Source organism: Tympanuchus pallidicinctus, unplaced genomic scaffold (genome assembly GCF_026119805.1).
Source record: "Tympanuchus pallidicinctus isolate F22 unplaced genomic scaffold, pur_lepc_1.0 scaffold12, whole genome shotgun sequence".
In the NCBI taxonomy this organism is placed as follows: Eukaryota; Metazoa; Chordata; class Aves; order Galliformes; family Phasianidae; genus Tympanuchus; species Tympanuchus pallidicinctus.
Genome location: NW_026294637.1, coordinates 7349589 through 7373151, shown reverse-complemented (window position 1 = coordinate 7373151; position 23563 = coordinate 7349589). Strand labels below are relative to the sequence as shown.

The 23563-nt window shown below is 43.2% G+C and overlaps 1 protein-coding gene across 3 annotated transcripts in view; it reads right to left on the bottom strand.

Annotated features, from left to right (window-relative positions):
- Positions 1-23563, bottom strand: part of ABHD2 (abhydrolase domain containing 2, acylglycerol lipase) — a 39056-nt gene that overhangs the window by 6747 nt on the left and 8746 nt on the right. For all 3 annotated transcript variants that reach the window (XM_052671739.1, XM_052671740.1, XM_052671741.1), the window contains 9 exons: positions 23018-23098; positions 21980-22180; positions 12477-12652; positions 10782-10949; positions 7854-8037; positions 4528-4620; positions 2698-2808; positions 1364-1433; positions 455-539 (listed from right to left, as the gene is read on the bottom strand). In XM_052671739.1, the coding sequence (XP_052527699.1) occupies positions 455-539; positions 1364-1433; positions 2698-2808; positions 4528-4620; positions 7854-8037; positions 10782-10949; positions 12477-12652; positions 21980-22173 (1081 nt within the window). In that variant the 5' untranslated portion in view covers positions 22174-22180; positions 23018-23098. The remainder of the gene's footprint in view (positions 1-454; positions 540-1363; positions 1434-2697; positions 2809-4527; positions 4621-7853; positions 8038-10781; positions 10950-12476; positions 12653-21979; positions 22181-23017; positions 23099-23563) is intronic.

The window sequence follows — 23563 nt, the reverse complement described above, 5'->3', positions numbered from 1 at the left end:
TGAGCTTCAAAAGGTTACTTGCCTTTTTCTTGGCTGAGGACTGCTGACAAAACTTCTTTTCCAAGGAGACATCTTAGTGGATTATCAAACAACACAACTATGAACGCGCTCCCCTTATCAGCAGCAACCCCCCTTCTACTAAACCTCAGTGAGTAATGAAGACACGAGGAAGCGTTTTTTTCCACTCCAGGAATGTAACCTGAATATAAACTGCTGGCAATCAACATAAGCTGAAACAGCAGAAGATGCCAGAAAGAAGGACTGAAGTTCTTCCTGCTCGTGGTTGGCCTCATTAGTTCTAGCAACCGGTGTTTTAAAGAGGCTTAGCACACCTCCCACAGGATTACAAGCGTAAGAAGGCAAGTGGAGCTGCTTTGTAATCATGGATCATGAAGAGGTAAAAGAGATGCAGGTACACAAATATGCTCTCCCAAAGCAGACTGCTTCAACATACCTGAAAGAGCTCTTGGAATTGACAGAAGGCTCTCATGCACAAGAGGGTCATCAGCAGCATTAACAAGCAGAAGAGGAACGTAGATCTATATCCAGAAACACAACAGAAGAGACAAAACAGTAAGGGGGTGGTATTTGAATTTCTATTAATTGTTAAGGCATCTTATCTTGGCTCAATTCAGATATCTTATTTCAGAGTAATCCTGTAGCTGAAAAACCACCAGGAAAGCAAAGTTGAAAGTGAAGAGTGGTGGCTTTTTACTTGTGGATTTTTTCCAAATTCAACTGTATGAAAAAAGAGAAAGGAGTGTAACAGAGCAGATGCAGACTGAGTCACAGATTTTTCCCATTCTCAGAATTCAAGTAGTCACACCCTTTCTGCTCTGCACTGTTTTGCACACCAGGCATCTAATGCCAGCTTTGTTATGGACACCTTGGTTAAAGTCCAGGAAACTCCCTTGGAGTGTTTCCATCCACTGCTTCAGCAGATTAAGGAATTACTATCCCAGTTTCATTTCTGCAGGATTTGCTAAGCATCTCCCTTCCAGAGAGTGCCCTATACCTCTTCCAGGGTATCTAGTACCTTTTTGCTTAAAGCTGCATGCTGTATGCCACCACGTGTTTCCCACCTTATGCACCTACTCACAGAGGGGTTCAGCTGATTGCGTGGCTTTATCTTCATCACTTGGATGCTACTACCTAGAGTTATATGCACTTAAGAGCTGAGAGCATTTAGCACCAGCATTAGAGGTAAGAACTGAAATCTTACTCCAGAATCCTGTATCTGATTACTTCTAAAAATCACTGCTAAGACAGCTGTGTCCAGGTATCAGCAACAGAAACCAGCAAACACATTCATCTATGGCAGAAAAAGGAAGGCACAAAAGTAGCTTCAATTGCAAGAGCTTACCCTGTGCAAGTAATGCAGGCAGCTTTCTTCTTCATAGTACTCCTTCAGGGAACTGTAGCCATGAAATTTCCTGAAAAGGACAGTGTCATTGCCATCATCTGCTTCCAGTACACGTGACTCCCATTTGCAAGTAAGGACATGGGTGCAGAGACAGGAATGATGCCTGGATTTTTATGGACAGTGCCTTTTTTCTACTCACTGCTTCTGCAAAAATCACGTTTGGCAGCACCTACTTTTATGCTTTCTGTGCTTACTCAAACACTGCCAGCAGGATGCTTTTTTATTTTTAATACATAGCAAGGTAATCACACGAGTTGAAATACAGCAGCCTAGGAGGCATTTTGTTTTTAAACTTGTTTTTTTCCACATGTATGAATTACTTAATGGCCTTCTTCTTCACCGGAAAGTCTTTTCAAATGTAAAACCATTACAGCTTATAAACCTCAAACTTACTGGACCCGAAAGGGTCTGCCAACAAGATTCACGGAATTCACTGTAGATGCAGTTCTTTGCTGCATCCTTAGCTCTTCATCCTAAACCCATGATTCAGTGAGTCTCTATTCAAGTGCCCTTTTTTTTTTTTTCTCTTGGAGAGTAAGAGACAATGATGCAGCTGTAGGCAGAAACTACACAGGTCTCAGGGATGAGGGACGAGTAGGAAGATTTCCCCTAGAAATCACTTTCAGACATACAACAGACAACAATGCTCCTAGTCCTCCAAAAGCCCTTAAAGCTGTATAGCTGACAGTGTACAGCTTCAGCATTTTGTAAAGGTGTCAGTGCTTGATACAGAACATGTCATGGCATGAATTCAGACACTGAACAAAGTGCTGCATTGTTTTCAAGGATACAAACAGCAACATACTACAGATTATTAAAGCAGAGAGCTTAATTTAGCTGTTAGCATTACAAATTAAAAGTTCATGTTATCTCAGCCAACCCTAATGTTTATGGAGATGGTGGCAGTATTCTGCAGGAGGGTTTGTTTCAAAATGCAAGCTGGACTAAGAACACTTGTGAGCAGTTCTGAGATGCTTTCTGCATTCTGCACTATCTTTTTCTTGACCTCTTGGCAAGACAGGCTTCTTCCTAGTGTATTCTAGGCTGCAGGTTCAGACATCACTTAAAAAATGCCTCCTGGATGACTATACAGAAGCTCTGACTGTCAAGACTAAAGATCGTGGGGCGTTCTTGTGGTATGTTTTATTCAGTGCAATGGCAAAGAAGGATTTCTGAGGGTCCATTTCACTGCATTTCAGCAGATTCCTACAGGCGTACCAGGAGGTATGCAAGAGCAACACTTGAAACAGGAGAAACAGAGTCCCCTTTCATACCTCATAACATTGTCATCAATCTGCATAAGGGATGTGGCTGTATAGAGTTTGCTCAGATCAGCATCTGACAGGCTTTGTGGCTTCTTCACGTTATCTCCAAAAAGAACTTGCCTGAAAGAAAAATAGCAAGAAAAATCTTTCAAACACCACAACAATGGCAGCAAAGCCATGACCCGCTCAAGGATCAATCTGACAAGAATAGAAGTGAGCTACATACGCATGAGGCTTTCTTGAGAGTAAGCACAGCTTACCCATCCACCTCCCATCATAATGAGGCATAATAAACTAACAGCCACTTCAGAGAAAAATGCTCTCCTTTCATACTGAAAAACTGCACTAAGGAGCCTCTGTGAAGAATGTTCCCAGAACAGGCAGCACTAAGGATATTCAGAACAGAGGCTTCATGTGTTTTTATAGGTAGGGTCCTCTGGTTTCAGCCCAAACCCACAGGCGACTCACGCAAGAGCACAGCAGTCCTGGGCACAGCACCTCCTTCACCATATGGTCCTGAAGCCTCCCCCAGCACAGACATCAGGTTAGCTCATCCAACAGAAATTACTTGGGGGCATTACCTTAGCAGAAAGCTATTTACTATGGACACTTGTCATAATTAGTTATTGCCCTCAGGAGAGGATGTGTTTCTTCACCAGAACAAACCGCTCCCTTAACAAACAGAACAAAGGCCACAAGTTGGAAAGGTTTTTGTTGGTTTTTTTCTTTCTTTCTTCCCCTTTTAGAGGCAGCTGCAGGGTAGAGCAGGAGGGAGACTAGGTTTGTCTTGGGAGAGCTGTGTTAGAACACAAACAGTTGTGGAAAAAAGATTACTTAACTGATTCTCCTCCAAGCCAGCTGTGCCTTCATCTGGCTTATGAATCTATGCACATTTAATGGGTGTTTATTATATACCATGACATGTTAAACTCGATCAAGTTGTATAAATATTTGTCAATCTGGAGTGAATTACATGGATCATCCTGCACGTCAGTTGACCCAACTCCTTCTGCAAGTATTTCATACTGCATCGGAGTGTAAGCAATGAACCAAAAGTTTATAAGTGACACAAACTTCTAACTGGAATGACTCTTAACTATTCTCCTCTTTTTCCCTCAACTCAGGGATCTCCAAATGCAACAGATGAGGTACTTACACATCCATTGCCTTAGAAGCACTCAATTTTTCATAGAGGCCACACAAACAATGAGCATCTCACCTGTTTAACAAACACAGTCCTTTCATATGTGAGAGCCACAGATCACAGCAGTAGCACAGGGATACTACAACTACATCTGCACTCCAGGAAGAGCAACACTAAGTATTCTGCTGGCTACATGCTCTCTGCTGAAGAACAGCTAGAAGCCAGATCTACAGAGCGACTGTTTGCTTATCAAATAAGCAGCAGCCCCATGCAGCAGATCTTGCAGATTAATCCTACCTCTGGCAGGTGGCAGAAAGAACAAGAGGCTCCTTGAATAGGGGATTCTTTGGCTAGAAGTGAAACAGATGCTGAATACTCCACTTTGAAGTTCAATTACAATGTCTTCCAGTGCTCTTGTTTATTCATTAAGCAAGTCTCCTCAGAAGGAAAACAAAGAAATCCCCTAGCATCCCACAACAAAGCTTGCTTTCTTCTGTCAGGATCATCAGGGTTTCTATATTTTATAGTATATGAGACTGACACAGGTTCCCCTTCTTTTCCTTGCTTTATTTACACGCCACTGAGCAAGGAACCTGTAATCTTTCAGGAGTCTGAATTTAAAGGGCTGAGAAAACAAATCCAATATAGCAACTGATCCAATCAGCACCATCAGTGTAAGTGATGTGCTACACTACCTGTGAGAAAGGATGATCTTCTTCATGTTATCTGCCATGAGGAAGTTATAAAATCTTCTACATTGATCCCATTGCATGAAGGTTTCCTGTGCCCTAGAAATAAACATAGTGCATAACAATCAAAGCTGTTTATGGAGATCTTTAATGATCAGAGTAATACACCGTAACATAAGATGGCAGCCTACAGGCTATGCAAACACATCTCTGGGCTTTACCTGCCACAGCTTAACCTTTCCCAGGAAATGACTTTCACTTTGATGAAGTTTGATGGTATCAGAAAACGGATCTGCAGTCTCATTTTGCACAATGCAATTAGCTGCTCTGATCAGAGAGCATTTAAGAGCCATCAGTCAAGATCTGCAACACTGACAGGAGGATTCTGTATCCCTTATCATAAGTTGAGTGCAATTTACCTAATGGAACTAACAAGGAAAAAACTCCAATCTTCTGCTGGAAAAAAAAAAATTGTTTATTCTGTGTAACAGCTTTGCAGAGAAAATCATTTGTGCAGATGTTTCCAGTATTCACATACACTGTCACCATTTCAGCTTCATTGGCAATAACTGTAGGAATAAATACCAGTTGCAGCTGCAAGAAGCACAGTTGAGGTCTCTACCTACACTCAAAGCAGAACAGCACTTCACAGCTTATCTGTTGTTAAAACAGAACTAAAGTTGTCCAGACTTCAGCGAGCTCTGCCAGATACAGGGCACTCCTTTGCTATGCAGGGTCATGGGCAGGTTATAGCTTTACTCTTAAAAGGGTTTGCTGTTACTGAGGAAACACACTATCATCTACTGAGCAACCTAAGAATGCTGGGAGCAAGCAGTTTCAGCTACTGAAATACTCCCATTTAAACATTAACATACCATGAGAAATTGTGGTAGATTTGTCATGAATTCCCAACCCACAAGTTCCCCAGCAGAGCATAAGCAATGTCAGCCTGCAGTAAGCCACGCTGCAGCACAGACCTTCAGGCTACAGCCAGCCTTTACCTACCATGTTTATGTCCAGCCACAGGAATAAGGACAGGAAAAGATTTTCCCAACAAACCTTCAAAGCCATTTCAAGACAACTAGAGCTCAAACTACTTTCCCCCAGTTACTGTGGCAGACAGTATGGCTGTTAATATGCTGCGAGCACTGATAAAATGCAGTTTCCAACATTTGGAGGACTGCACAGGTCTGAAAGGTGGGGACTCTCCCCACAGCCCACAGCTATGGTGAAAGTGCATTCCACAAGATCAAGTAGTAGAATCAAGTCTGTGCAGGCAGAGATTAAGGAATAAGAAGACATGTCCCTGCTTGGCCCCAGGGAACAAGTTCCCCAAACTTTGTGTCAATTCATTAAACCAAGAGACCCATTTTCTGCTGGTAGAGCATTTTGTTGTTGCTACTTTGTCAGACCTGTCTATGGGACACTTGCTTAATGCCTTGGAAAGGCTTTTGTATTTCGGATACCTGCTTCATCTTATTCATCATCACTTCTTCCCAATTTTTCTCCTTTTACTTCCTAACGATGTTTGGGGACAAAGGCTGTACAAGCTAAGAAAAAAAAAACCAAACAACCACCCTATAAGCTAACTGGTAATCTACCAGAGTAATCCACCTTCACACAGCACAGAGGAAAGAGACCAGTTATTTTCACCTATCAGAATATGACCAGGAAGGCCAAGGCTTACCCATTCTACCTGGAGATGCTTTGTATCTCCTCCTTCTACAGGAAGGAAAGAAGGCCCACGTTATCCTGTTTTTTTCTTTGTGGATATTTACTGACCTTGCTTTCCCCTAGCTCTCTCTAATTACCATTTAAAAGCAGCACTAGATATTAGGTAGGCAGACAGGAGACCTAAACAGCCTTCCTGCTGGGCGCACTGTAACACACAGCAGATGTTTTGTGACTGGAGATTTGCTAGTAGATGTTTACCCAGCAGGTGGAGTCAAGAGCTCAATAATCCGCAAGAACCCACAGAGGGCTTGCATTAAACTCAGGCAAGCAGCTGTTATTTTTCCATATGGATATCCAAGTGCAGTAGTGTTAACGAGGCTGCCCCTCCGCTGCTGTTCCACAAGCACATTGTGACACAGTAATAAGAAACCAGCTTAGAGAACAGTATTACTCACAGCATTTTGGAGACCAGAAATACAATGTTGCATAACTGCGGAAGATAAATCAAACAGGCCAAGGCCAGATGTGATCCTTGCAAGCCCTGTTTGATGGCTGCAGAAACAGTTCCAGGAGCTGCCTTCAAAAGAATGCATTGAGAGGATTCTTGCTACATTCACCATTCTGGGAGGCCAGATTGCACAGCAAGTCCCTCACAGTGCTGTCATAGTTTCATCTTTATCTGTCCAAAGGACTTTGACACAAATAGCCTGGGGGTATCAATAGCTTCCTTTGCTTTTCAAATATTCTCATGGCTCAGTGATGCAGTTAAGTCACTGTACAGTCAGCAACACATCAGTAGCTGTTTGTATGTGCAGATAGAAAAAAGTGGAAGCATTAGTTTAGCCAGTTGCACTGTTTTAATTTTCATTAGCTGTGCATACACGGAAAGTTACTTCACATCAGGTGAGCTACCAGTTTCCAAGCAGCAGCGCTGTACGCTTGCCCTCCATCAGTGAATACACGTGTTAGCGCTAGATGGAGCCCTTACAGCTCTTGTGAAGGCTACAGCCTCGGCTTCCAAGCAGGGAACGACAGGTTAATGGGTCGGCAGGCCATCTAAAAGCCTTAGCTTCTCCACCTTCCAAATTTCAGGCCAGTAGTACAATTGCAAGCGCCTCTCCATGCCCTCAGCATCCTAGTGCACTATTTTATGGACACACAAAAAGGAAGGAGCATGAACAGACAGTTTGAGCTTCGTGTTTTTTCAGTCTCTGCAGATAAGAGACAGTCTTATGAGCAGACCTTACGGAACTCCACAGTGAAGCCAGAAGAGCTATTATGAACCAAGTGATACTTTCCAGAGTGATGAGAAAGCGTAAACTATTGCTTTAATCCTGGCATCAGCTCAGAAGTTTGTCATGCTGCCCAGCCAGGACTGGATGAAGAATGCCTCCTCTTACCACACTGCAGCATTTCTGCCGTGCCAAAGTTAGGCAACTCACACGTGTAGAATGGAAGCTGCCAGTATTCGTACCTGGTGAGGTACAGAAAGCTTGTTTGCACTGTTGACAAAGTCTATTTTGTTTGTGCTGCCAAATCAACAAAGTTGTGGCTGCTCCTTCGGCTCCTGCGTTTGTAAAGACTAAATAAGTGCAAGAGAAATAGTGCCCTCTTCCCCCCACCCTGCAGAAGAAACCAGGACAAAACTGCAGACTCACCTGAGCGCGCTGTACCCCTGGCACACGCTGACACAGCACAGAACCCTCTCCTGGTTGGCCTGGTTCTCTCCCAGGTACTTGCACACGATGTTTCCACCCAGGCTGAAGCCTACCACAGCCAACTGGGTCTGAGGGTAGGTCTTCTTGATGTAATTCACCATGGCTCCAAATTCCCAGGTGCAACCTGAAAATAAGGACAGTGTCAAAGGCATCTTCCAACAGTCCCAGACTTCCACTTCGAACTCCAGTTGTATCCTTTAAGTTCAGCTTCTTACTCCTTCTGATTTTTCAATAACCTCAAGGTTTAAGATCTCTGATTCACATGCTCAGGCATCTGTTTTATGAGTCCTGTGGACCTTAGCTTATGCCTCATTTTGGACCAACTGCCAAATTAAGATGAACTGAAAAAAAAAAATCATGAGAGCAGCAGATCTGACAATCCAGTCTTCCTTTCCAAAGCAGCTTAAAATTAACAGCAATTCATTGTCTTCCTGAGGCAGTTTGCCACTTCTGAACAGAAGTGAGCTATGTGGAAAGCAGCCTGCTCACTGCTCACAGCAAGACAGCCATAGGTTCTTAAATCCATGTTGAAACCATAGAGCAAGCTTGTCAGGACAGAATGCTCAATGGACTGAAGAGCCCAAGCAGGTGCTCTCTGGAACTAGAGGGAATGGTTTAAGCAAAAGCAGCTAGACTTCTTTCAGCCACTTGAGGTAAAATACTGCAGTTTCTTACAAGAGGAATGGGCCTCCCCACATCAAGGGAAGAGGCAGGTACCTCTACACAGGTGCATGCTGCTCTCAGTTCATGCTCACTTGCATCCCACAGGCTGCAACACTGAGGGATCAAACTTCTGGCAGCACTGAGGTCCTCAGACTGTCTGAGAAATGAAGACAGTGGTATCAACTGACTGTGCACTTTGTTAATCTTCCAATTGGATTCAAGACTGCAAACTGAGCAAACCACACAAAATACGCAAAACCCTTGCTAGACATCAGCCTCTGATTTAAGCTAGCTCTGGAGCAGATGCTGAGCAAAGTTTGTGTTAACTTCAGTGAAAGAAAAAGCATCTGGATGAGCATCTCATCTGGGCTCAGGCACTTCCTTGTGAGCATTCTCACTTAGCAATTTTCCACAAGATGACAAATGCTGCATTGCTCTAGCTTCCTCTGGAAGAAGCTAGCAGTCAAAACACTACAGCGTTTGACTGTCACAATTCGAAAGCATTTCAGAAACTTGGAGCTAAAATAACAACAGGTCAAGCCTGAAGTAAAGGCTCAAGCAAATCAAGTTTATGATACTCGTTCCCCCAAAACACACCAGGAATCCAGCAAAAGTTGAAAGGACAAAGGGTATTTGGATTAGAGACAGAGTAAAGTTTGCTCAAGGTCTTACTGGCACTATTCTTGGCAGAGTCACTTGTTAGTGATTTACTGACGTGCTCAAAGGAAGTGCTAGGCATTCCTTGCCCTCCCCAAGGCTTCAGAAGATTTAGAAAGGCATGTCTCCAGAGCTACACTGCAGAACAGCTCCTTAAAGTCTAAAGGAAAACTACACAAAGTGAAGAAAGTCTACCATCAGCTCCAGCAAACTGAGACGAGGGCTCAGAATTCCAGACCAGCATTTGACATTAGACAGAGATAAGTTACATCACCATCTTACTCCAGGCAGAGCTGTAGCAGATCTATACCCTGGTGGTGATGTTAATCTCCCCTCCTCCCCTGACCCTTATTAACCATTTTAGTTAATTATTCAAGAATTCAGGCTCTAGCATTATAATTAGGTATCTGCTAGCACGATACTGCTGAAGGTTTCAGAGAACAGTCAGTAAATTTTGGAAATTACTCTGTCCTGGGAAGATCATATTTTTGGAAGGAAGCTCTCAACTTTTATCAAAAAACCAAACAGCTGAATGAGATCAGGCTTGATTTTGGTAGACTCAAAGCAACTGCTAGCCTAGGACCTCATAACAAATCAAGGCTATTGGTACTTGTGAAATGTTTTATAGCTGTTTAATCCACTCCTGATTGGGAAAACAAGCAACAAGGCATTAATCAAAGGCATTAAATAATCTACCTGCTACAGAGTTCCAAAGCACAAGATATCTTTAACAAATAAATAAAGAACCTAATGCCAGTCTACTATTCTCACAATTGAGTCCTGCCATAAGGTACCTATAGATGTCCGCAGTACAGAGGGCACGAGGGCTCAAAAGAACTCAGGAACAAGCAGATCAGGTCTCTGGCAAGCAGACCACATTTTACCAAGATCATGTTGCATGCTGCAGGGCAGTTATGAATAGCTGGAGTCACTGCTAGGCCATCTCAAAATATTTCATTCCTTAAAATTTACTGGCTAAGAAAGATTTCCTTATATGCAAAGTGAAAGTCCAAAATCATAGTAGCTAAGCACTACCACTTCTGTAGCTTTACTGTCAAGCTGCAGATCTGTTGCATTCCTTGATATTTGTGTTACATTCAGGGAATAATCTGACCATGGCCTTCCTATGATAGAAATGTACTTTCTGGATAGGCTGGTACACAGTCCTCATTAGTTTTCAAAGCCTCACAAATAACTTCTGTCCTCCAAGTCAAGTTTGTTCATATTCCACTAAACTGACATTTAAACATCCCCCAAATCATTTGAGCAGGCTGTCAGTAGCCACGAGAGCTTCTTAAGAAAGCTTTTCTTTCAAAAAACTGCCTCCTTGATTAGGAGTACGTGCTTAAGACCTAGGATGAGAAAGAAGGAAAAGTGAATCCCAGTACTAGTCTCCCTTCTTCCTCATAAGTTACATTCATTTCCTAAGAAACAGTACAAAATGATTAGCCTAATTTAGCTACGGTAGTCGTGTTATGCTGAAGGAGCCTGATTAAGACCTAGAAATTGCACAAGCTTGAAAGTCACCAGCTGTGATGAAGAACTTACCATATGTGAACATTCGTGGAGAAGTGAGCTCAATATTTGGTAAGGCCCCCAAGTGATTCAGGACAGCACATCTGTACCCATTTTTTTGTGCATAGTCAACAAAAGTGCGGATATACTGCTTCTCACTGTGGTTAGCAATCCCAGGGCAGATCACCATCGTGACATCCTCTGTGCACAGAAAGAGAGAAAAAGAGAAAAGTTAAGTAAATGTCACTGCATGCAAATTAAGAGGTTCAGAAGCTTTCCATTTCACAGCCATGGGAAACCACGTACCAGAAGAAAGCCAAAAATCCTATTATTCTGCCAAAAAAGCCCACTATGGGAAAGAACAGTAGCAGCCCTAACGCTAAAGATGTGGAAAGAGTAATTCATGTTATAAGAGATGAGCATTTTGCTAACTCTGGGGAAGGCTGCACAAACAGTTCTACAGAAACTTCCCGGAGACTGAGTGAAAATCCTTCCCTTTGAAGAAAGCTGTTTTGGACATCACACACGCTCTGCCTTCTGGCAGCCCGCTGCAACTGTTAAGTGCACAGAAGCTCGAGAGCCTGCTGCTTGTCCACACTTCCAGAGTTCAGTGCAACTCTGACACTCAAAAGGAAGCTCTGCTAGGCACAGAAATTCTGACTGTCCGACATCAGGCATCCTCTGCTTCATTGCTACACGATCCCTGATCTGCCAACACCGTTCATCCCTTTAACAAGAGATCATTTCATCAGCTAAGAAAGTCTCTACTGTAATTCAAGTGAGCACAGCAAATTACAGGATTAGCATATGCACTTCCAATTAGCTATCATACTCTGCACTGCTGTACAAAGCTCTAACTTGTAGTTCTACCCACTGTGGATTTTTGCCTCATTAGGAATGCACTGTTCGGATTGTCTTTAGTGATAAGGATAACAGAAACTGTTACAGTGTAACATTATATATCACAAAGACCTCAACTCTGACCATGCTAAGAACTTGACCTGAAGGCAAACTGGGAATCTTGGGCTTCTCATAAAATCAGCTACTGCAGAAATTTAGTTTGCACTACTGAAGTCACAGCAATTCAATTTTAAGTGTTGGTCTTACCACTGAGTTTCAACTCTGACATTCACTCTGAATATACATGCATAACACAGAGGAAAACACCAGGATTCTCTTCTTTTTCTGTAATTCTCTTAAGGCTCCTCCATACCGTACATGGTTTGTTTTCATACAGATCCTGAAACACCTACTGTCAACAAAAACTAACCAGAATCTGCTTGTAAGGGGGAGATAAAAGCCTAATTTCTTTTCAATACACACCAAGCTATGAAGAATGCTATGCTGCTATTCTCTGTTGTATGATCCTACAGTCTTTCAGGCAAAGGACACTCTGAACAAAAAAGTTACCACCAGCTCACTGGCAGCATCACTCGTGCGAGAGAGGTTATGGAGCATTTATTCTGCCCCTTAACCCCCAGCCCTTGTCACACAAAGTCAATTTAATCTAGCAGGTTCTCCCCTGCTGTGTGAGACACAGATACACAGCAAGGCAGCCTCAGTCTCTGCACATTGGCTAGCACTGCTCAGCAGCCCCTTCCCATCACCAAGATGAACACCTAACCTTCCTGAAAATCACATAGCAGTGCTCTCATCTGCTTCCTCCCCACTCCCAGAGCACAGAATTGAGGTTAGCAGCTAAAGGCAGCCAGCAGCTGTGTGACTGACCTCCAATGCAGTGCTCAGACTGCGGCTCAAAGAGATCAAAGGTTGCTGTTGCTCCATCTGGCATCGTGAGGTACTTGCGATGTCCGTACGGATGCGGTGATCTCACTCTCCCCATTTTTCCATAAAGGGCTGTCTGGATATGCCCACTCTTCCCCCAGATCAAGGGTGGAATGTACCTGAAAGAGGCAACAATTTAATTGCATATCCTGCTGTGCTAACGAGCCTTCCAGAACAGATAAACAATCCCATAACAAAACTCCCCCTCAGTACCAAATATAGTAACAAACTGTGTTTTTGCTATGGCTGAACTGGCAGCACTGATCTTTGCAGCCCTACCAGTGACGAGACTGATAGGCTTCTAATGCTGAGCTATCAGCACCAGAAGAAGAGGCCAAAAACCCAGACATTCCTCCACATGGAAACATTACATGCACCAATGCTCCTTGCAGACTACACAGCGGCCTTGCGTCCTTGTGAGGCTGGAACAGCATGTTGCCAGCCAACCAAACTGACCTTCAAAACTTGTCAAGTGTCATAAATCTGCTTTAATTGAAACACTGAGGCCTGCTGGGTTGAGCCACACTGACTTGTGTAAGCACTTCAACACATAAAGCTGGTGGCAGAAACACAGGATTCATTGCAAGGTCTAGAAGACTAAAACCACAAGACTCGCTCCAGTTGCAACAATTTTGCACTGCGATGCTTTTCTCAGTTAGGTAAGAAGCAAGGTACAAGGAAATTGTGCCTCAAGTAGGGTTTCGTAATAAAGCAGGAACAGTTTCAAAAGGACCTCTAAGAGAATTTGCTAACCCAGCTCCCCTGGATAAATCTCTCTTTCAACGTAAGGGGGGCATTCTACCAACCGTGTTTATCAAAGACACATTAAAGCTCCGTGATGAAGCAGAATGCCTTCTTCCTTCTGGCTTAGTGGCCCTTCAAAAAGACCTGGGTATAAACTGCTGTTAGCTGAAAGGGGTTAAAGGGGTAAAATGTGTTTAACCCAAGCAGAGCTGCCAGTGGTTTAACCAGAGGTACTGCTAACCAAGTGTTGGTGATGCAGTCACCTGGCCACTCTGCAAAGGAGAGACTGAGCAAATGCCTTGAAAAAGGGATTTACATCAGCTCTTGAGAGCAAAGCATGAATGATTCATTGTTTAGAAGAACAGCAGCCCCAGGGAGCATGCTCCAATTAAGGAGTCTCTGCTGCACAGAGCAGAGGATCCAGAACAAGCTTGAGAGCTGCCTGCACCACTGTGGATACCAAGAGATCAGTAACTCCCTTCCTCTTTTTAAGCAAAGGCTTCTTCACGTTCTCCCTCCTATTGCTTGAGATCATATGAAGCAAAGATCCTGTTCTTTCGTGCTTTGCCCTGCTCTCATAAAACTAGGCAGCTTTTAGGCTCATCCGATTTACTGCTTAAGCCCATAACCCATTAGAGTGTGACTGGACAGAAGCTCTGCTTTATGCTCTGACACTGCTCACAGCTGGACCTGCTTTCTCACGGCAGCTCTTACACCTCATATCTGCAATCCCGTGTCCCTCTTACATACCTCTTAAATAAGAAAACAACACTCTGTATAAAAGCTCTCGCAGCTTGTTTAGCAAAACAAGAATTGAGTTCTAGCAGAAGGATGCTCATTCTATCCCATCATCCAGGAAGGACATTTTTTATAGCCAAAGTAACACAGTATGGCTCATTGCAGTTTCACTTTTTGCAAGTGCAATTCCCAAATAGACCCAAAACAGATTTCCACAGAAGTAGATAAAACTTCAAAAAGTAAAAAACAAAACAAAACAAAACAAAAAAAAGCTACAAGAGCCTATAGCTTTGTAAATTGCTCCCCCCTCCATTGCATTCCATCACTCACCTATAAAGCTTTGCAAATAATCTACACAAGAGCAGCATTATCCATCTTTATCAGCCAAGCATATCCATACTGAGAGTACACACTGCAGCTGGGTGCTTGCCAGGAACAGCCTGTAGTGCAGATTCCAGCAACAGAGTGAACTGTACAACTTATTCTCCTTAACTGCTGCTAGAGATGGAGAGAAATCAGTGGATTGTCTCACGATGCAGAGGGTTATGATAGACATGCATAGGGTTGGTGTGGTGGGACAGTCAGTATAAACAAGGCTGAACAAGAAGGGCTACAGATGGCTCTGCCCAAGGCACACATTGCTCGCTGCAGAGGTTTGGAACAGATTCTGCAGCCATTCTGAAAGGTGGAGGAAACACAGTTCTTCCAGTGCAACAGAATTCAGCTGCCCTCAGTCATTCACTCACAACCAGTTCAGAAGCCATATCCCATCTTAGATGGTGCTTGACTGACTTCTTTAAGAAGTCCTTTGTGAACAGATTTTGTTGGCAGCATATATATATTTTTTTTGTGGATGAGAGAGGAGAGTTGTCAAATACAGCCCATAATAAGATATTGCAGCTCTTCCACAAGAGACTCAGACATCAGTGTAGTTTCATGGGTCACATCCTAGCACTGGAAAGCTTTGGTGACTTTCTGCAGAGCTGCTAGAAGGGAAATTAGAAGTGTTCAAGACATCAACACAACTACTGGAACTTAAATCTAGACAAATGACTTCAAAAGAATTGTTTTTCAACAGCATGCTACCTACCACAGCCTGCTTCCTCAGGTCACAGCTTGTCACACAGGGGGAAAAAGCAATAAGGCTGTCTTCTTATAACCTGACTATAAGATTTCTGAAGCTCTGATATTCAATAAGTCAATCCTCTGTGCCCTTTTTACACAAACAGCACAGGCAGTTTCACTCGTCTACCCTCAAGGGAAGGTCTGAAAACAAGGCAGGAATACCACTGGCTCCACTTATAATGATGAACAGAGGCTGCCTATGGGTTGCACATTTCCATCCAACAGCATGCAGCCCTATGGAAAGGGTGCATTCACTGCTTGGTGCTTTCGGAGCACACATCAGTGTTTCTAAGCATCCTATGGACAAGGAAGAAAAACACTCAGCTTATCTTTTAAGTTAACTCCCGTGTAGTTGTTTCAGTGCCACACTGCCTGCAGCAAAGATGTGTGAGCGTTAGTCACTGCACATGTAACTACACTCTTCTAGGTGAATATTCAAAGGCAAAATCCAGTATGAGCAATGTGCATAGACAGTGCTCTGATGCAGAGATTTGTTACTCCCACTTAGTCTTACTTAAGGACGTTAAGTATGTTTATGCTGATTGCACTTAAGAGAAAGCAGTTAAAACAGAAACATGTGCAAGTGGTAGGGCAACAGCCTGTTATTTCACTTGTCTTTTCTTTTACTCTTGCCCACTGACCTTCATGCTATAGACTTGCAGCAAGATAAGTAATCTAAAAGTCCCTGCAGGAGGGCTCCAGGAGACTGAAGACCACAAGACCTCAATGGGGAGGGGGGTGAAGGGGAAGGAAGAGGAGGGAAAAATTTGCCCAGATTGCATTAATCCTGATAAATCCTGTGTAGCCAGTGAAAACTAACCCATGTTAAAGCTCACCTGAACAGACTGCTGCAAAAGCTGACAGCGAGTACCATGACTAAAAATATTGGACTTATTACCAAGACGAGCTGCTAATCTGACCTAGTACAGAACCCATGAAGTGTAGATAGTGGCAGAGGGATGTCTGTATCAGTGTGTTCCAGTAAAAGCTGTTCTCAGCTGGTGGACAAGTTGGCAAGGCACCCTTAAAATCTGTAGCAGCACCAGGCATATGATCTGTCTGAGACTATTTTTGTTGACCATCTATTTTGGCAGTAGATAAATCTGCTTTTTCAAGTCCCTGTGTGAGTGGCTTTCTGTCTGCAGCTTTCAATGAATGCAAACCTACAAGAATTTCTAAAACCAAGTACTGAGCCCTGCAGTGCAAGACTGCATGGGACCAAAGGACAAGATACAGCTTTTATCCACAGTTTATGCAGACTCTCAGCTTGCTTTTCTAAGTCCATACACAGAAGAGAACAGAAAAAACTCTTCAATCACAGCAGCTCACAACACCACACTGGTAGGAAAGAAAACACTAGTTAGAAATTATTCAAGCAACTCTACCCTTTGAAAGTACAGGTTAGATAAGCTAATGTTTATTTCAGTCGTTATACAAAAACCAGTTCCATATTCAGTCCAGCTGAAACCACTTAACTATCTAATGCTGATAGCCACAGCTAGCACAGATTGTTTTGCAACGAGGCCAATACTCCTCATGGCAAACAGCTGAAAAAAAGATGCTCCTATGAAACAATCACCCTGCAGGCAGAAGAGCATGTGCTCAGGCTTTTTCCTATGGCTTACCTTAAGCAAACAAGCTCAACAGCATGTGACACATGGAAACTTGAGCTAGATACCATGCTGACTGAACTGTTAAAGGCAAGTGACTCAAGGAGCATCCAAGCCTCATCCTTTAGATTTTAATGCAAATGCTATCATGACTGCTAAATTTAACCATGTATTTCAAACAAGGGCCTCTCACTCAAAAGCAGGTGGCTCCCCTCAATCACTGGTAATTAGCAGGAAAAGTGTTCAAGGACATGACAGACTTCCTCAGCTTCTCTCTAATGCGTGCTACAAGCCAAAGTGGCTTTGATAAAACACCATGCTTGTAGAGATTATCCCAGAACAGCAAGTTTCACTGTGTGATTCACTGTGCATTCCCCAGCATGCTGTGTTCCAGCAAAGCTGTTCACAAACGTGAGGATCCAGGCTCAGGCTGTGTGTCCACAGGCAGCTGATCTGAGTGATCTTCCTACTTTGATTTGGTGAGCTGCAACAGGTATCAGGTACTCTAAGAAAAGACAAACATTTAATGCAATTCATTGAGGTTCTCAATAGCTATGAATTTTAGGAAGGGGATTTCAGTAACTGGAATCTGTAGCAGAATGTAGATGGGAGAACAGGTCTGGGGTTGCCAGTTGCTTGTTATGGAAACTGATTTTAGCAAACTCTGTATTCATCATGTCACGTGCCTTAGCTGGCCAAATGAATTCAGACCCAGTTACATAAACACGCTTCACAAATGCCAGCTTTTTTAGCTCCAAGTGCTTCATTTTAGCTGTAAAACCCACCCCCACATCTTGATAGGTGACAGCCCACAACAGTCTCCGAGAGCAAGAGAAGACCTTAGGTGTTTCAAGAATCTCCACCTAGCATTTTAAGATTAAAACCAATTCCAATATGTGCATCTAGATTAAGTTTTAGTGACCATCAGAGCAGATTATGATTTTAGAGCATGTACATTTCCCAGTATACAGAATTTAGGAAAGCAGCAGCTGCATAAGCAGCTCAAACAAAGCACAAAACCAGAGCTATTTTTATTAGCAAGCATCAGCATTCAGATCCTCAAAGAACTGAAGCAGAAGTTCAGCAACAAGCTTATTTCTGGAGTATTACTTCATTTCAATTGTGGAGATTAACACTTTAAACATCAACTCTTGCATCAGCTTTGATGTACACTGGATACCAAGGGCAAGAAAGTCTGTGATCTGTGCACATCAGGAGAACTGCCTCCTGCATTACAACAGGGGTTTGGCTGTTGTTTTTTTTTTCCTCTTGGCAGTCCTGTCTGGAAGAATTTAAAGGATGCTTTACAAACCACACCTTGCTTGAACCTTGTCTCCAACATTAGGGAAAGCAATTAATTTACAATCAAGAAATCTAATTGAAGAGTCTGGAGGGTTCTGGACAGTCTTCTCCCTCAATATGTAGAAAGCAACTTTTTCTGCACCAGCTCAGCTAGACTCTTCAGTGTGATGGAACACACAGCAAATACCTGCAAGCCTGATTCTAAAATGGTGTTGGGAATTCCATGTCCCCATAGTCTCCAAAAAAGAAATTAACATAAGTGGAGTAGAACTGTTTGCATCATACAGTAACTGTATAAAGCCTACCTAAAGGTACAGCTGTCCTCAGTTAAGCTACCTCCCCCCCAGTTTAGAGAGCTTTTATTTAGGAAGGAGCACAACATGCTCCTCCTTTGGTGACTACAAGATGCACTTTAGTCAAAACAGGGAATGGGTATTACAGCACATCATCCTTGCTGATGAGAGCTACAGAATGCCAGATTGCTTCCACAGCAGAACACTCAGCAAGGACTCAGTCCCCACAAGGCTACTTTTCTCCCTAAGGAGAATGCTTCAATTAACCTGCAGGGAGCTGCTGCCCTTCTCTGCCTCTCAGCATGTTCACCTGTGAGAGCTCCAGCAGGAACACTGTTCTCAGTTTATTACTCTCCAGGAAGTGCTTCACCCCGGGTAGAGCACTAAGGAGCTGACAGGAATCAAATATAGTTGGCTATAGGATGGAGGAACAGAACAAAGTCCAAAGCCAGCTTTTCTAACTGCTTCCCTCCTTGCACCTACAGAAGAGCAAGGACAGTCCAAAAGAATATTCTGGTATCAAGTTGCCTGCTTATCTAGTACAGATTACTGTGCAAACAATGGGCAAGAAAACCCTGCCGTGGATCTTTAACAGCATTTACTAACAGGCCTGACAGTCCTTTGCTCCAGACTCTGAGGAGCTTGCCTGCATTAAGGATGTGTGCAGGAAGCAATTCTCTTCCATAAGGATGATACCTGTGCCGTAACTCTACAGGAATAGTGTACACAAACAGTGTACACAAAACACGATAGAAGAACTGGGTGCAGCAAAAAAACCCTCTATCACAGCACAGAAGACACAGGCCAAATTTGTCTTCACAAGTCAGAGGAGCCCATGCTACATTTCTACAGGACTAAGAGATGCCAGACTTTCTGTAGTGATTTGAAAGGCAGGAACAGGAGACAGCCAGTGGACAGGCCTGAATGCTTGAGGGTACAAATAACTGAACCAATATCAAAGAGGTTGCAAGCAAGAAGCAGAACAAGTCTGATTATGCTACTTCACTATGCTATTTCACTGGGCAGGGGTTGAGAAAGCAAAACAGAGAGATGAAACTTCCTTCCGATGTGGGCAGAAACAGCCCTCCGTTCACAAGATATGTAGAAAGCTTCTAGCAGTTTAGAGAATTGTAAGAAGCAGTATTAGCATCTGCAAATGCAAGGTACCTGGCTCACAGCCATCCCAGGCAGTTTTACTATCCAAAGCTCTTAAATTATTCACCCACCACCACTTGGCTTACTGAATGATGCTGTTTACAGTTTATTCAGCAAGTCCAGAGGTAAGGATAGTGCCATACAGGAAAAATAAAATCAAGGAGAAAAGTGTTTTTCAATTATTCTTCAACACCTGCACGTACAGAACAGCCTTGCCTGTCTCTGCTTTCTCCATGCCACCCAGTTTTAAATACCCTTTGAGCATAAGGGCAGTGAACAGACCACGTCTAAAAGCCAGTTTGCAGCTGTACAGAAGAATCAGTGGGGGATCTTACAGCAAACCAAGCACTGATGTAACAGGAGGGATTGCTGGGCTACTTACTTTGCTTTCATGGTAGAATTTGAAAAGAGCTGCTTAATCAGCTTTCCTAACACTCTGGATAATTAGCAAGTAATCAAAGTCTTGCAAGATTTTTCAGTGGAGTACAGCACAAGCTGCTTCCACATAGTTTTCCTAATTAGCCCTACAAACTATTTCATGCATAATTGCAGGAATTTAAATACATTTGTTCCCCACTAGTTTCCAGGTGACTTTCATGCATATAAACAGGCCTTCTTTGATATTTTTAATCTTTGCATTAAAAAAAAAAGGCAGTGACCTCAACGGAACAGCAAATCACAAACAACCTTACAGCTGAGTTGTCCCTTTCAAGCACCAACAGCACGATATTCCCCTCTATCTGAACACAGCTATGCAGATAAGACTGAACAACTACTTTATTGACTTTTTTTTTCCTCCCCAAAGGGTTTTTCTGTGGTGCAAATCCTTCTGGCAATATTCTGCCCAAGAATGAGGTACTGGAAATCACGGCTGCAGCTTTCAGAGAAGTCAGCAAGTGTGAGCTCTGAGTTTATCCACTGAAAACAGACTGAGATTGCACACTGTTAACACAACGCTGGGGTTCTGCAAGAACCTTTTCTTGCCTGTAACTAATACACACCAGATGTACCACAAGTTTTAGACATGTTCTGCATTTTCACTCCCTCAGGAGCACTTTGTTCTCCAACTGTGTGGAAATCCAAAGCATGTTTCTAATATTATATTGCTTAGCTTGTGCAGTGAGGACAGTGCTGAAACTGAAGTGATAAAGGCTCTGAATTACTTTAAAATAAGCACATTCCCCTAAGTTTCCAAGATTACCCTGATATTAATATACCTTCAAGATTGGTAATCAGCACAGCTTCATGCCTGTGCTTTCAGTGACTAAAGACATGCCAGCTTGGAGTGTCAACATCTAGATGACAAGTGTCTAAAATACACGTAAGAAGGTTCTGGTAACTTGATCTTTTCTAGGGAAGTAACTACTTTACAGTTAGGGCACTAGAAATAATCGATATTCAATTTCAATGCTCAGCTTCAACAGACATATGTTGCTTCCAAATTCAGAGTGCATTAGGGAAACCCCCTTGGGCTCATATTTAAGAGATAATGATTTGCTCTAAGAGTTTACAAACCCTATGGCCTAAGATCTTATGCCTTATGCTACCAAGGCACCTAACAGCACTGCTAAAAGCCTCTCAGCTCTCCTACAATGACTGGCATTAAGTCAACTTGACTTTGGAGATCTAAAAGGAAGGTCCATCAGGCAGCACTCAGCGCTTATTGCGTGTTTAAGGCTTTTAAATAGGACTGGAAAGACTGACTGTAGAAAAGATACTGTAACCAAAGTACTTGACCCTCCCCTCCAGAGCCTCATGGAGTTGTAGCAAATGCTTGATATTTTGGTGAAGGAGGGCCAGCTGCACTGATTCTGGAGGCCCCAGAACTGGAGGTCAAGGATCAGTCTGCTCAAATACACAGTTGATACAAGCTCTCATTAACAGTGATTTTCTTAGAGCAGTCCATTATGTCATCACTTTACTAAACTGGTTATGATGATGAGCTTTACTCAGTAATAGATTTCAATAGTCTTCAATCAACTTAATACACTTCACATAAAAGTGGGCACTTTAAAACTAAGAGCCATCCCTGCGTTCATTGTAAGTGCATGGACACACAGTGAAAATGTTTCCTGCCCACGAGCTGTGACAGACATCCTTCCTATGGAGAGGAGTGGAGAGGAATGGAGAGTGAGTGAACAGGAGCAAGAGATGACTGCAACCAGCCCTCACCTGCTTCCACAGGCAGTGCGTGCTGTACAGTGCAGTACCAGCATGCAGACCCCATACAGAAGGCACAGATGCTTTTCCACACATCCACAGAAAGCCCTTGTGCAGCAAAGCTTGGTCTTACCCCAGCTACCTGGTGTGCTAACAACAATGAAGTGTTGAACTTACGACGTGCATTTCCTCCAGATAATTCCTTAGCCAGGTTATTAGCCACTCATTGGCACCAGGTTTACGAAATACAGTAGGCAAAAGGATGGTGCAGTGCAGCTCTTCACAACACAAGTCAATGTGGACAAAAGATCCTACTTACTCTTTGGTCAACAGCGGGCAGGATTTGAGCAGAAAGCGGGACAAAGCAGAGTCCTGGTAGATGAGTTCAGGGGGGGCAGTGGGGCTTTTTAAATTCAAGCAGCGAACGATAACATAGAGAACAGCAGCGACTGCAGCAAGCTTCACCCCATCAAACACTGCCGGCAGCTCAGGGGTTTCCAACATCACACTCATGTTGAACCTGGAGATAAAATGCCATATTAAAGCCTTCTACCATGGATATGAATATCAATTGCCACAGTGCATACAAAACTGTACTAGATACCTTCATGAGTCACTTAACAGTACTGCTGAAATCCTCGTGTATCAGCTCGGACTGCTTCTAAGATGAAAGGAAGACTGTTTTGTACTGCTCCAAACACCCTGACCACAAGGAACAGATATTGGACGACGAGTTGGGAAGGAGATTTGTTCCTATCAGGGCTGCACTAGAACTGTAACAGCATCTCAGGTGTCAAACCTTGCAGCCAGTCCGTGCTTTTGGGTTCTCAGCCAAGACTACCTAACTCAAACAGAAGCTGAGTGAAAAGTCAGGTTATAAAGGAATATCAGCAGTGTGGATATTTCTTCTAAGACGTTCAAGTCTTGACAAGGAGAACTTGAGAGAACTACTGTGGTCAGTTCCTTAGCCTGAACTCTGCAGCCCTATGCAAATATTGCTGCTAACTCCTGGGTGTGTTTAGAGTGTTAGAATGATTACTTCATGTGCCACTGAGTTCAGAGTCTCTTTTAATTCGCTGTTGTTTCACAGCTAAAGGAGGACTAGGTTAAAGTCTGTCCCTTTGAGAGCTTCAGAGTAAAGGAAGTGGGGGAAAGGACGGGAGGGAGAATTAAAAATAAAAAAAGCAATACAACAATACCCTTCCAGTTTGAAAACAAGTTCATCTAGCTGCTTTTGAACACCTGGTTCAAATAACTGGATGAAGTTATTACAGAGAGATTTCATCCATACTCTTCCATTGGTCTTCCCTCAGCCACACAGGTAACCCCAGAAAGATACTGGTAAGTGAAGCCTTACTAATGTCACTTCTCTTCAAACCAGGAGCAATAGCCAGTCCTCAGCAGAATCTTCTCTTCTGGATCCACGTGCCAAGCAACCCTACAAAAGGGGGGAAAACAAGCTGATCAGGAGCAGAAAGGCTTCATCTCTCTGTTACAAGGGAAAACCACAAAAGTTTCGAGCAGTCCCTTCACAGACATATCAACTGATTTCACTCTGAGCCACTTCAACCCTGACCCCCTTGCACTGCAAACCTCTCTTACCTTTGGAGCTGCCAGTCTCTGCCTATAGCACACTAATCCATCTGCAGCACAGGAATGTCTTCATGAGAAGGGACAGACAAAACAGTAATGAAAACTAATGCAGCTCCAGAAGAAAGCTGGACTGCGACCTTCCAGACAGAGGTGACATTCCTCCCAGTTACAACAGCTACCCAAACTTCTCCACACTCACTAGAACTAACAAGGTACTGAAGTGCAAAGCCAAACTGAAAAGCTTCCTTCTTCTTTTACACAGCCTCTTACGGACTGAAGTTTGTAAACAGTTTCTGCCTGCTCACACACT